This window comes from Anoplopoma fimbria, chromosome 19 (genome assembly GCF_027596085.1).
Source record: "Anoplopoma fimbria isolate UVic2021 breed Golden Eagle Sablefish chromosome 19, Afim_UVic_2022, whole genome shotgun sequence".
NCBI lineage: Eukaryota > Metazoa > Chordata > Actinopteri > Perciformes > Anoplopomatidae > Anoplopoma > Anoplopoma fimbria.
The window spans coordinates 20,749,466-20,763,163 of NC_072467.1; the positions used below are offsets into that span (position 1 = coordinate 20,749,466).

General features: G+C 39.1%; 1 protein-coding gene across 1 annotated transcript; it reads right to left on the bottom strand.

The window, feature by feature from the left end:
* Positions 1-3,869: 3,869 nt before the first annotated feature.
* Positions 3,870-10,855, bottom strand: LOC129108862 (overexpressed in colon carcinoma 1 protein homolog). Its single transcript, XM_054620786.1, has 6 exons — positions 10,740-10,855; positions 7,891-7,915; positions 6,309-6,344; positions 5,698-5,777; positions 4,244-4,274; positions 3,870-4,122 (listed from the first exon to the last, which is right to left on the bottom strand). Exons 1-5 carry the CDS (start codon positions 10,780-10,782, stop codon positions 4,270-4,272), a joined length of 189 nt encoding a protein of 62 aa, XP_054476761.1. The 5' UTR covers positions 10,783-10,855; the 3' UTR covers positions 3,870-4,122; positions 4,244-4,269.
* Positions 10,856-13,698: the final 2,843 nt, after the last annotated feature.

Here is a 13,698-nt window from a genome sequence, read left to right on the forward strand (position 1 = left end):
GATCACGTGTGATTACTTTACAAATGAAGCCCTCAGTATTCTATTTGAAGGACACATGTATGTTAGAAGAGTTTAGCACACAGCTAATAGCTAATGCAAAAAGGGAAATTAGTCAACACAGTAAAACCTCATATCCATTGTGAAATGCAAATGAACAAAACCAAACAAAAAACTTGAACACCAACCAAAACAGTTATTCATCCAGATATTGCAGTTTTATATTAAGAAAGTAATTAACAGAGGGAAAAAACAACAACCCAGGAGCTTAGAATCAAACTGCAATAAAACAGAATTTCCTGTTGACTCTTTTGACTGGACTATATGCAATTTTGTTTTGAAAAAACATTACGATCAAATGCCAATGTTACCAATGCCACGCACAATATTTATTGTGAGAAGGCGCCTATGGTATGGTTAAGGTTATGGAAACACCATAGTTAGGACAATTATCTAAATTATGGCTGAGGTGTGGTTAGGATTAGGTATCTAAATCACTTGGTTGTGGTTACGGAAAGATTGTCTTTACAGTTAATAAAAAGGCACATAATAACCACCCTCATCTCCAAACCCTGCTGTCTGCCTCGCTAGATATAAGGCACACAACCTCCTGCTTTGCCACTAAACGTTAGCATAGTGGGGGGCAGAATTGTCCATTATGAATTCCTTCTTGGCTGCAGGTAGAAGTAGAAATGTGAGCGACAGATTTGTCAAAACTTTGGGCACATAAAACGACTAGATGTAAACTAGAAAATATGTTTTTTGTAATTTGTATGAAAAATCTGTTAATAAATTTGAGATTAACAATATCTGTCACACAGATTCATTTCGGATCACCATCCAGTTTTGTTATGATACTATTTGTGTATATAGGCTGGCTGAGGTGATATAAGTCCATTCTCTACAGCTCTCTGTCCCTTGGTGACTTATTAGCAAAGCTCTGATTTATCTTGCTCAGTATGACATGAGCAGCTTATATTTTTCTGTCCTTACTGCATAATACGATGTGGGATCACTGGAGGGGCTCAGACTGCTGCTGTACGATGAGAGACAGGACAGAGTTCACATCTCCCCACCACCTCCTGTTCCTCCGCCTGCCTCCTCCATGCACTCCCAACGCAGTCAATTACAAAGATGGAGGGAGCAGTGATTGATTTTGTTGCAGGCAGACAAAAGCCCCTCGGTTCAACAATGACAAATGTTCTCTTCGGCAATCCTCACTTGATTTTGTCAGGTAGTCTGTCTTCGAGACTCGCTAAGAACACGTGTAATCTCTCGAGTCACAGGCTTATTGATTACAAACGGGAGATACATTTCAACAATGACCACAATCAATAACCACAGCTGTGCACGGACAATATAAAAGTCTTTAATCATAAATAATTAAATCGGATGATCAAGGATGAGTTTCACAGAGTCAATCTCCTCATCTCATCATCATTGATGAATAAGGTGATATGACTGTGTGTTTAAGGAGTGCATTTACACCATTATTGAGCAGGTAATTTGTGCATGAATGACAGACACAGAGAACATGTGATAGAGAGAAAATACCCTTTAAAATATGACTCCCACCGAACAAACCCAATCACCTAAGTCATTACCTCTCGTCATCATGACATCATACAGCCGTCAAAAGCATAAAGAGACACTGGTGGGTTTTTAATGACCACTCCAGGTCTTTTCCAGTGTGTGAATAGGCATGTAAACTATTAAAACAATTAACAGCTGCAATGACCTCAATTGGTTCCCGTATTTTTCAGCCTTAATTTGCTACAAGACCTGAAGGATCTTATATTTCCAAACATTAAAGGAATAATTGGAGATATATTTGCTGTCTTTCCGAGAATTTGATGAGAAGACTGATACCACTGACAGTGGTGCCAATCTGTTCATCTAATTCTCGGTATTCACGTCTACCTACTCCTTTACAACGTTTGTTATGTCTCTAAGCACCCCCAACCGCACCCCCAACAGCTTTTAACAACTATATCCCACAACGTGCCACAGCGGAATATTAATGCAGAGCGCTTCGCTTCAGACCACATTCTACCCCCTAGTCCCTGTTAGATTAATTGAATAGGTCAAAGGCAATGACATCCATCATATACAGGAGAGACAACCATAAAGGGCAAAGAGGGGCTGATCAAAGAGGGAGAGACAGGCGGAACAACATTCTGTAAAAGTCAAAGGCCTCTGGTAAGGACTGACGCAGGTTAACTGATGCAACAACAGGGAGGAAATGTAGACATAATAAAAATGGACACCAAAAAGTCTTTAGTCTCAGACGGGCTTCTAAATCAAATCGCTGCTGTGGTGCTGTAGGCACACTGCAGATCTTTTTATATTATGCTGTAAACTACACAGTGCATAAAGCAGCTCTTTGTGCCTGCAGTATATTCTGCCTGAGCAGTGTAAAGGCTGCGACACTGTGAGCTGAGAAATATGTTGCGTTTAAAAGACACCACATGAAATGAAAACAGACAGAAACAGTGAGCAGTGAGCTTGTTCAGCATCAGCTCTGGCATGGTGAAATAAGTCAACTGGTCAGTCAAGGCTACACACACATACACAAAGCGGTTTGTGTAACACGGAAAGAGAATCTCTTGAATCTCAAGTGTTTAAAGTTGGCCTATTTCCACCCTCCTCCGTGGTCCTGGTGAGTGGAGGATGTTGTACATTCATTAGAAAGAGAGAGCCGTCAAAATCCTGTCTGACAAACGACTTTGGCAGGAAATATATATTTAACCTTTGAAGTAGCGGTTTGATTTTCTGTTTTTTGTGATAACAAAAGAAATAGAGGCTATTATGTGAACCCAATTTCATAACCCTTTCCATCAGCTGAAGGCCACAGGTTTGGATGGTTTTAGTCCTTGATTTGTTGACAGTAGGAATAATACAGCAAAGCATCAGCGTTATCCTTCAAGGATAATATACAGAAGAACAACATTCACAATAAAATGTGAAACATAAAGTGTAAAATAGATTGTAATAAAACTGTTGCAAAGCAATGTCAATAAACAGTAAGGAAAAGGAGGAACAATAACACCTGCCTCTCTTTGAATGTTTTATCATTTTTTGCAACAGTATACAATTTTATTTCATAAATAAATAAAATGTTTTTTTGGTGCCACAGATTAGATCACATTTTATGATGTGACGTTAGAATAAACTCTGTGACAATTCTGTTTCTGAAGAAATGTTTTAAGTGTGTTAAGTGTGAATTAGCCAGATGCACAAAAATCAGAGCTACTCAGGGGAAATAAACAACATGCAGAGAGAGCATGAGAGCGAGAGAGGGAGAGACAGGCTGACAGAGAGAGAGAGAGAGAGAGAGAGAGAGAGCGAGAGCTCATGCAAGTATCATGAGTCATATGTTATACACTATCAGTCTGGGTCTATTTCACCAGGTGCAAGCTGGTTGACGCACCCCAGGCATTTGGGGACGTTGATTAAAACTCTCTTATTGTTATTAGCATTCAGACCCATCATTTAAATCAGTGTCATTTCCGTCTCTTCTGTTGCAGCAGGTCCCTGGTTGAAATCATTTCTGTTTTCAGTAACGCCTTGATGTTTTGTGACGCATTATGTGTTTGCCATTTTCGGCTAAACTCTGACTCTGTCTCCTCCACACAATGAATCATTGATGGCTTCGAATAGAAATAACTGAGCAGTGATTATTATTGCAGAGGGCTATTGGGAATGTTTGTGTCCCCCAGACAGTTAGTCAGTTAGTTGGCTGTCCCCCCCCCCATCTCCTCCTGAGAAAGAAAGAGAAAGTTCCAGTGGAGTCACCAAGAAGCCAAGATGGCTATCACAGTGCCCACTGCCGCCTCCCACAGCCACTCCCAGTGTGGGCGCTTGTCCGCTCCGATCACTTTTTTTTCAGCAAAGTGAAGGTTGATGATGGATGCTGTAAGCAGACCTCTGCTGTGCGTCCCTGCATCACTGTGCCACCCCTGACTCCATGAAGAAGCATCCTCAGATTCCCGGCAAGCTGTCGACTCCCTGCTCACTGACAGCGTTAAAGCGACTTTATTCAGTGTGTGCTGTGCCAGAATAAGAGCTCTTACATGCTCTCTGCCTGTAATGTGAGTGTCTCTAGGTGAATTAATATGCAGGATCCTGTTGAGACAAAGAACAGAGTCATTGGCTCTCCCGTGAGGCTTTTGTACTTTCACAGACGAAATACAGAAGAGCAGGAGACGTGAATAGCTGAACCAGTAGCCTTGTTTTATTAAAGTACCTGTGTTGTCTTCTCTTCAGCAGCTGCTAATCTGCAAGAGTGGGGTAAACAGAATCAGTGCCAGGATATTTATAGGACAATTATTTGAAAAATGTCTTGTTCTTGTTTTTTCCTTCTCAATGTCAAGAGAGTGCTGTAAAAAACACCCACGCACTCATTCGAGCAGTTGGAACTGTGAGACCTAAGTGGTGAAAAAAGAGCCAGTACTTGTGCCAGAGGATACAAAAAACTAATCAATTCATTATCATGTTTGACCTTGATGAGCACAAGGACAAACATGGGAGGAAAGACACAGGAGGAAATCCTTCAGGACTGCAAAATACAACAGCAAGGTAGGTTTTTATACTCGTTCCATAGCTCTGTCAGAGAGGCGGTTTTATAAACGCTGGTGAATAAAGTCAAAACCATTGTACATTGTATTAGAATGAGAGAACGAATAAGGCTGTTGTGGTCCCTAGTTGGAATAGTTAGACTGATGTTGATTAAAAAACACAACGTATCCTCAAACAATGATTGTATCATTTATTTGTAAGAGTTATTTTGTTATTTTTTGTGCGTTTTTTTTTTTTTCATACAAATGTCCAGCAACATGAGCATTCAGTGTGTCTGTGCAAACTCCTGCCATGTTTAGGCAACAAAACTACTTGGTATGTTCAGAAAAAGATTGTTGTTTGGTTTGAAATAACTAAGAAAATGGCGTTACATAAAGGTCCAGTGTGTAGGATAAGGGGGATCTATTACCAGAAATATAATATTCAAAACTATGTTTTTATTAGTGTAAAATTGTATTGCTACAAGAATTAGCCCTTCAAGTCTACATAGGGAGCGGGTCCTCTTCCCAGAGTTCGCCATGTTGCACACTCATGTTTCTACAGTAGCCCTGAATGGACAAACCAAAGAGAGGCCAGCGTAGGGAGTTAAGGGTATTCAGTTTGTTGCAATCTGCAACCTCATCGCTAAATGACAATTAATCCAACACACTGCTCCTTTAGGTACGGAAGTTATGAAATACATAAATCAATGTGGCGTTACTTATCTACGGAAGTTACATGACATATAAGTGCTTTACGATTGCATGGATTATATACGAATTGATTAGATGGGTGGTACAGATTATTGTGCGTTATAAACAGTGTATGAGAACAGCCTGAAGGAAACATACATTAGGGAAATAAAATATCCTTTATTGTGCTTGTGGTCGAAACAAATGTTGTGAACCACATTCATCTTCATGGCTATGAGTGAACTAAAGGGAATGCTTGTTATTAAGATTCACTATCAGTAAAGGTCAAATTAAACCAAAGATGCTGAAGGCAGGCAGGCACATGGTTTCATGGGGTGGCAGCTCAGCCACTTGGGATTATTTCTCTCTACGCCGTTAGCTGCTTCACCACAAGATGCTCTTCAATTATCCAGAATGTGAAATGCATGAATGCTGTGTAACAGACGTTTACCTTTACATGAGGACTTGGACTGACTGGTAGCCACAGTGGTCAGGTCTGCTGGTATACCTACATAAACGCCACCATAGTTCCTGAGAGTTGAAGAGAGGAGAGGAATGTAACAATTACAAAGACAAATCAGTGATTGAATTATGTTGTGGTGGTTCTCGATTGACTACAGTTACTCCTTTGAGCAGTGCATTAGCTTTCTAACTGTTCATGGAAGAGATCACATCTGCTTAAGCTTTGTGTGATGTTGTGATGCATTCAAAAAGATAATTAGGTGCACCTGAAATTTTTGCATCTTTTTATCAAACGTTTTGACATTCAGTGATTAGAAATAAGTGTTAAATGGAACACAGCCATCATTTATCTTAGTATTTATTCCAGTGCTTGTCAAAATGCCCTCTATTAAAAAGGCATATTACATTACATTACAGTCATTTAGCAGCAGCAAATATTAATATTCATGTTCCATAATCTGTATACTACAAAAGAAAAGGATAGAACTTTGTTACACAGCACTGTGAATTGATGTGATTATATTAAAATGCACCAACCAGCACCTTAAAAACTAAAATGTAAGTAATTTGACAGCAATTTTAAGGAAATAAGCAACTTACATTCTTTTCTCATCGTCTGGTAAGGGATCTTCTGTCCTGATTGAGAGAAGCACTGGTCAGGTCAGCTCTTATGGGAGCGCAGAGGACATACAGACTCAACAGCAAACAAACAATCAATGTAATGTAATGTACACACTGATGAGGAGCAGTAAGAACTGGACAGTGGAAGTGCATTTGCTCAGTTGCAGAACATTAGAGATATGCTGCATGAGCCCTTTGGGGAATTCTGCAAATTCCCATGTGGGAGTTCCGAACAACCGATGATCAGGCTGAATTGCAAATTATTGTTTCAGGTCTGGAACCAGGCTTCTGAACAACCAGTTTTCCAATGACCTCCGTGTTTAAGGGTGTTCTGTTGTTGTTGTTGTTGTTGTTGTTGTTGTATGTCTGGACTGACATCTAGCTGCACCACCCAATTTACTGTGTGTTACTTTTCCAGCAGTGAGCAATATAATGACATCAAGATCACTTTTGGGGTGTATCATGCGCTTAATCTGGTGTTCCCCTGTGTGTGTGTGTGTGTGTGTGTGTGTGTGTGTGTGTGTGTGTGTGTGTGTGTGTGTGTGTGTGTGTTGTGTGTGTGTGTGTGTGTGTGTGTGTGTGTGTGTGTGTGTGTGTGTGTGTGTGTGTGTGTGTGCGCCTGTGTGTGATTTTTTTGTCCTAGGAGCTCTGATTAGCTTCAGTGAGTCAGTGGTGTGCTACTGTCAGCTCTCAGGAGTCCTGTGCTGACTGTTCAGATGGTTATCAAGGAGCAAACACACACACACACACACACACACACACACACACACACACACACACACACACACACACACACACACACACACACACACACACACACACACACACACACACACACACATACTCACTGATTACAGGAAATGCTTTGGAAAGTCTGCCCCTCCCAAAGCTTTAAAAGATGCTAACTGTTGATGGCAAAAGACAATCTGTCCTACACATGACACTTCAAAAGAAAGTCATTTTTCAACAAAAAAATGGTTAGACAAGAACCAGTGGGTACCAGGTTTAAGGGTCAAATATCTATTGATTTCTTTTAGTTTTATCTCTTTTTAGTTTTTGACATTTTTTACCGCATCTATCAAACTATAGATCGCTAGAAGTCGTCATTCTGCCAACATACAGTAAGTATTTGTAGGCCATGAAGAAAATAACTATCATTCAATATCACACGTAAAGCAAAAGACAAAAGAAATGAACAAATCAGCATTTTAAACTATATGTATTTTGTATTGCTGCGCACAACTATCACTGATGGTTTTGCTTGTGTATTGAAATACTTGTTAATCAGTGTGAAAGTGTTTCTCACAGTTTCCAACCCTGTGTTTTGAATTTGTATTTTATTTATAGATTTTCTTTCTTTTTTTCTTGCAGTTGCACTTTTACCATAAAATGTATATTTGTATAACATCGGTGTAATATCAGTGTGGACAGAAATACTTGCATAATGAATACAACTTGGGCAGGTATATCAAGGTGTAAAGTGTAATCTGAATGTACAAAGGCCACAGATGATGAGCTTCATAAATACTAAAATAAGTTAGAAAATGACTGATGTACTTACACATCTTTGGAGACATCTGCAGGACCTAAAAGGTGAAAAGAGCAGATTTAATTCATCTTTGTTGTGAAAGGTATTGAAAGAGGTGAGTCACCTCACTAACAAAGGCCATCATTCAACGGCCATGGGAATATATACCATAGACACTTAAATATAAACATAGACAGCTATATATAATACATCACACTTCATACCACGACTTATAAAACAGCTCCTTCCTCATTTTATCAGAACATGTCACAGTAATGAATTAGTTTAACCGCGAACACTTAAGATGACATTAGTAACACTTTTTTAATTGCTCAGAGTGAGAGAAGTGAAAGTGTGGACCCCCAGCTGGCCGCTTTGGAGAGTTCTCCATGAGACCACCTGGGAAATTTCCATGGATCTCCGCCTGGTCCTTATCAGGGAAATAGAGACAAAAGACGTGTGAGGCTTTAGAGGGTGGAGATCTACAGTAGACCACCTGTATTTGTTAAAGCTAAATCAACCAAAAATGATTGTATTTCGTGTTTTGTCATGTACCTTGCGTAAATACTACGTTTAAAATAACTCAATATCTATACAAGCTTTGATTACAATATGTGCAAGCCTGTCCCCTAGAAATTATGTTTAAATTGGCTACTACAAATTCTTAACAGCTAATTGATTTTGATTTCAACCGCAGTACGTTTTTTATGATGATATAAGGCATACAGTGTAAAATGCCCTCCAAGTAACACTCATTGTGCTCATCCCAATGCTGTTGGACTCTTTTAAGGTCAAACAACAGATCATTCTTTGCTGAAACACAGGCAGTGCACTACACTTGACTTAAAGCAATTCTGCCCTTCAAATGTTTTTTTATACCATTTTCCATTGTATTAGTGTAGAAATGTACCTTCAAAAAGAACACTACACGAATAAGATGTAAGGGCAGAAAACTGGAGAACTACATTATACATAAAGACATCGAATATTTTAATCTTGTAAAAGGAGTGGAGAGCTTTAGTCAGCAGACTCAAAGAGTAAATCTTTGAGTCTGCTGACATGACACAGGGGCCTATTCAGTAGCCTGACAAAAGCTCATTCATATCCAAGGGTGCACATCTGGGTGCATAAGACTAGGGATGAGCAATGTGACATAGAGTGCACTGATGCAGTAATTTGAGTTTGATTAGCTTGAAATTGAAAGAGTCTTGTGTGACTCTTGATCGCATGCAAGCTAAGAATCCTACTCTTTAGCATTTAGAAGAATGTAATGGACATATTAGGACAATTGGTTTTAATGTAAAGAATTTACATTAAGTGTTTCATAATGTGCAGTATTTGAGAACTATTATAACTTCTACTGTGAAGAAATACAGTATTTTATGTTTAATCTTTTTTTATAGTTATAGTTGTTAAAACAAATACATTAATAGACATTTGTGTCTGCTTACATCTACATTATAGTGTGCTGTAAGTCATTATTAAATGTTTGTTTACTGGTTATAGATGCTATGACGGTGGGATAAATATATTGTAACCAAATAAACACTTAAACATTCAACTCAAATGTGTAGTGTCACAATGATACATTCTGGGTTAAAATAATATGCAACAGGAGCAGTAGGGTTGTACAATCATAATTATACATAACATAATAGTGTTGAGAAACAGTGTCCTTTGACTCTGGCCGTGTGACAGCTGGCATGGACTAATAAGTGCAACCATTAATCCACATTTGTCAAAGTGACAGGATGTCACACGTCCTTGACCTTGTGCTGAACGTTGACCTCTAAGAAGCAACAGAAAAATTGACCTGCTGCACCGAATTGAACGCAGCTGCTGGTTTTCACAGACAAACAAGACACACTCACAACATATTCAGACACCTAGATGCTGTTAACAGATAATGTAACCTCAAAATAGATCAAATTCTAAGAAAAGACAACACCAGAAATCATTTCCCAGTAGCTCTCTGTGGCTCTGTTAACATGCCTGGCAAGCACTGATTAGGTACCTGCAAGCACAAACACAGACAACAATGCTTTAATGGGCAGCGGTAGTGAGGTTATCCAGCAGGTACTTCAATCTAATTATAACCTCAATTTGATTTGGACTGTTTGAATTTGTGTAGTATAATTCAAAACAGGCATTGCATTGAATCAGGATAAATCAACTGAGAGAGATGTGTTATATGAGGACAAGCCACAAGGAAGCAGGATATATGTTCCTCTCTGCTCGAATGTGTCCTCCAGGCTTTATGAATGAAACAAACCCATTGATCAAAGGTCGGTGTATGTCACCGAATCTGCCTGGTTTACACACGGAAACCAGTGCAAACAGACAGAGAAAGTAAAACAAAAACAAGCTTAAAAAAACTGAACCACGAAGGACTGGCTTTTCTTTCAATGTCGACGTTAACTTTGTATTGTTACAATATCAGCGTCATTATTGATACCAAAGCGGTACATTCCTTAAGCTACTACTCTGGTGTCTTATACTAGAATATTGGCGACTCCTCATGATAAACCCACCACCCAAAGCTTTAGGAGACCACTGCACGCACAACACTGTGGGGTAAAAATGAATAATTTCTGAGGCACAAACATACTGGATGATATACGGCCGAGCTCTCTAGATATGAATGAAATCAAGACACTGAGAGACACACACAGATAGTACACACACACACACAAACACACACATGGACACATCTGAGGACATGCACTAAAATGCAAGGGTAACCCAGACACACTTCATTTACATTCAAAACCCCCTCTCCCCTTGTTGCAGATACATTGACAACGCTCTCCCTCATACTTTCACCCATGATCACATGCACACATATAGATGCACAAACACATATTCCTTAAGAAAACACTCACCGTCTCCTGAGGTGTTGGTGGCTGAGGAATTGCCACAACCCATTTTGCATCAATGCAGCCACCGTCCAAGCAGAACGGAGACGTTTAAGAAGATGAAGAAGGGTGAGGAGGGGGAAAAAAAGGGAGACTCAAAGCACGTTGGGAGAAGTGGGGAGAAAGTGAGGAAGAAGGTCAAAGAAATGTCTTCCACTGTAACACTCCTTTGGTTGTTTCCCCTCAACCCTTCTGTTCAGTCTTGCATCTATCTTCTCAGCAAAGCAGTGGAGAGCTGAGAGTGAAGTGAAAGCATGGAGAGAGGGGCTTTTATATATACACACACACACACACACACACACACACACACACACACACACACACACACACACACACACACACACACACACACACACACACACACACACACACACACACTAGGAGAGAGGATGAGAGAGAGAGAGGGGAGAGAAAGATGCTATGCACTCACATGATTTGCTCTTTTCCTCCACCCTGAAATGGTTGCCCGGGAAACCGGGGGAAAGTGGGCGGAGGATGGGGTGAGAATCAACCAATAGGGAGCTTTCTTTTTATATATAAAGGTGTGTGTGGGGGGGGAATGAAATACATTTAAGTGTCATCAATATATCAGCCTGTGTGTGACATCGTGTAAAAAAAATGATGTTTGTGTGCTGAACAGAGGACCTTTATTCAGGCTACACACACACACACACACACACACACACAAACGGCTCTCTTGTTCGAGCTCTTGACAATCACTGAGAGTGAAGTTAAAAAAACCTCCTTGAACAGTCTTGTAAACAAACCCCGAGGTTCACGCTAGGATGAATTGCATTGGCAGTTTCCACAAGTCTAAACAAGTTTCACATTCAGTCAGTGGTGTTATCCTGATGTCAAGAGAATCAAGATTCTTTAAATTCTTTTTTGTAAATCTTTTTGTAAATCTTTTAAGGGACTCATGCTCCGGCCCTGGCAAAGCCTCCAAACAGGAATCTCTCCTCTGTGTTTTTAGGTTTTGTTGTGCTGGACACAGAAAAGATAATTATGGTTTCCACAGCAACCTCTCACAAGATACTATTTACTCGTAAATTAAATCCTCTATATTGGATGGGTTGACATGACATTTGAAACACACATTCATGTCCCCCCCCCCCCCCCCCCCCTTAGGATGAATTCTAATAACTTTGTTGATCCTTCAATGTTTCATCTAGAGCCATCATCAGGTCAATTTTTTCACATGTCTTTACTTTGGTTTCTGACTAAATGCCTGAAGAACTAAAGACATTGCCACCATCATCAGCAGTAAGAACATGCTAAATAAAGATGGTGAACATGGTAACCATTATACCTGATAAACATAAACATGCTCGCATCATCTGTGAGTTCATTAGCATTGTAGAATAATAGCATACTAGCGCAGAACGTAGGTACATTTTGGCCACAAAAGAACTTCTAATTTTATACAAATAGAAAGTATACAATAATTGACTTGTCATTTCATGTACTTATATAACAAACTGTCCCAGTCACAAGCTTTTTCAATGTAATATTTCTTCTCGACTTTCTTCTGATGGTGTGTTTTCTTGGTCAGCTTTTTATAGGCCAGACTTAGCCGAGCCAGCAAACAAAGTCAGCAGTGAATTGCCTTATCTAATTCAGAGCCACAACTTACCCAATTAAACTACACAAGTCCACTGGGGAGGAAAGAATGTGTTCCTACTCAGGCTGCCTGATGAGCAGACACTGCTTGTCATGGCTTGCCTGCATTATAACGACACAACACAACATGACAAGGCCATCTTATCAGGTCAATTAGACTATTATTGAGGCCTAAAATGTCTTGGATAAATTAAAAAAAACTGAGACAATGTCAATGTTACAAACTAGTGTTCCGTCTGCTTTCGAGGATTTCTTTTGAAATTGAGTTACCTCTCTAACACAGAGGTATTACTGCTGTTCTCAAAATAGATCAGATTGCCTTGGAAACAGGTGAAGTTACCATAGCGCAGTTCATTTTTACAATTGCTTTAAGTAAATGCTTTTAAGACTCCATATTGGATTAAAGGTTGCATCAGGATGGAGATTTTATTTTTTTCTTGCTTTTTATTCACCTCTCAGTGTCAGCAGTCCCCAAACCAATTGGATATAAATATTTGATGGACCGTTAGTTGATATAAAAGATTTGCTATGCAGAGCAGGTTTTACCCAACAAATAGCTGAAAGCAATATCAGTGCTGTTCTGTGGTAAAATATATGTAGAAACCTCAACTATTCTATTACTGGTTAAGAATATATGAATAAGTTGGCTAAGAATATAAGAATAAGTTTTAAGAATATGCAATTGCTGTTCACAGTTTTAACACAGTCTATTATTTTATTTAGAAATGTTTTCTTTTTTTAATTAACATCCATAACACAGGTGTCAGCCCTAAACATTTTTAGCTCTTTTTAAAGGAAAATAAAGACGACCATTTTTTATGAAAATTACTTATTTCCAGAGCTAGAAGATAACTTTACTCCTTACTCCTTACTTTTAAACCACAACCTGTTTCTATCATATAAAATCTATATGAAGCCAAAATCACTGAGGTATCAATAATTTCACTTAACGTCAGAACTCCCAATTGATGTTATGTTTGTACTCCACAATATTTCAGACGGAGTAACTAGTGCCTAACCAAGTTAGGTAATTGAATTACAAAATAAATGTAATTGTTATCAGTTACAGCTACTGAGAAAGATAGGTAATTTAATTGAATGTTGGTAAATACAAATGGGTTACATCGGAGCATACATTTTGGTATAAAGCTTACATAGAATAATACATTCATTCTGTGTTGAGTCAGTCAGAGTTGATGACTGTTAGGATGTTTACACAGCCTGGTTTAAGGACTTTCCAGCTTTATTGCACACTTTAAATCATTTCTTAGAGAAGCAATCAAAAAGTCATCAAATGTATTATGTA

What these genes read in the sequence shown, in the direction of transcription:
- LOC129108862 (XM_054620786.1), bottom strand. Translation starts at nt 10,782, where the DNA reads ATGGGTTGTGGCAATTCCTCAGCCACCAACACCTCAGGAGACG. An exon ending in CACCAACACCTCAGGAGACG is followed by an intron (nt 7,916 to 10,739) that starts GTGAGTGTTTTC and finishes TTCACCTTTTAG; the next exon opens with GTCCTGCAGATGTCTCCAAA. An exon ending in CCAGACGATGAGAAAAGAAT is followed by an intron (nt 5,778 to 6,308) that starts GTAAGTTGCTTA and finishes TTCAACTCTCAG; the next exon opens with GAACTATGGTGGCGTTTATG.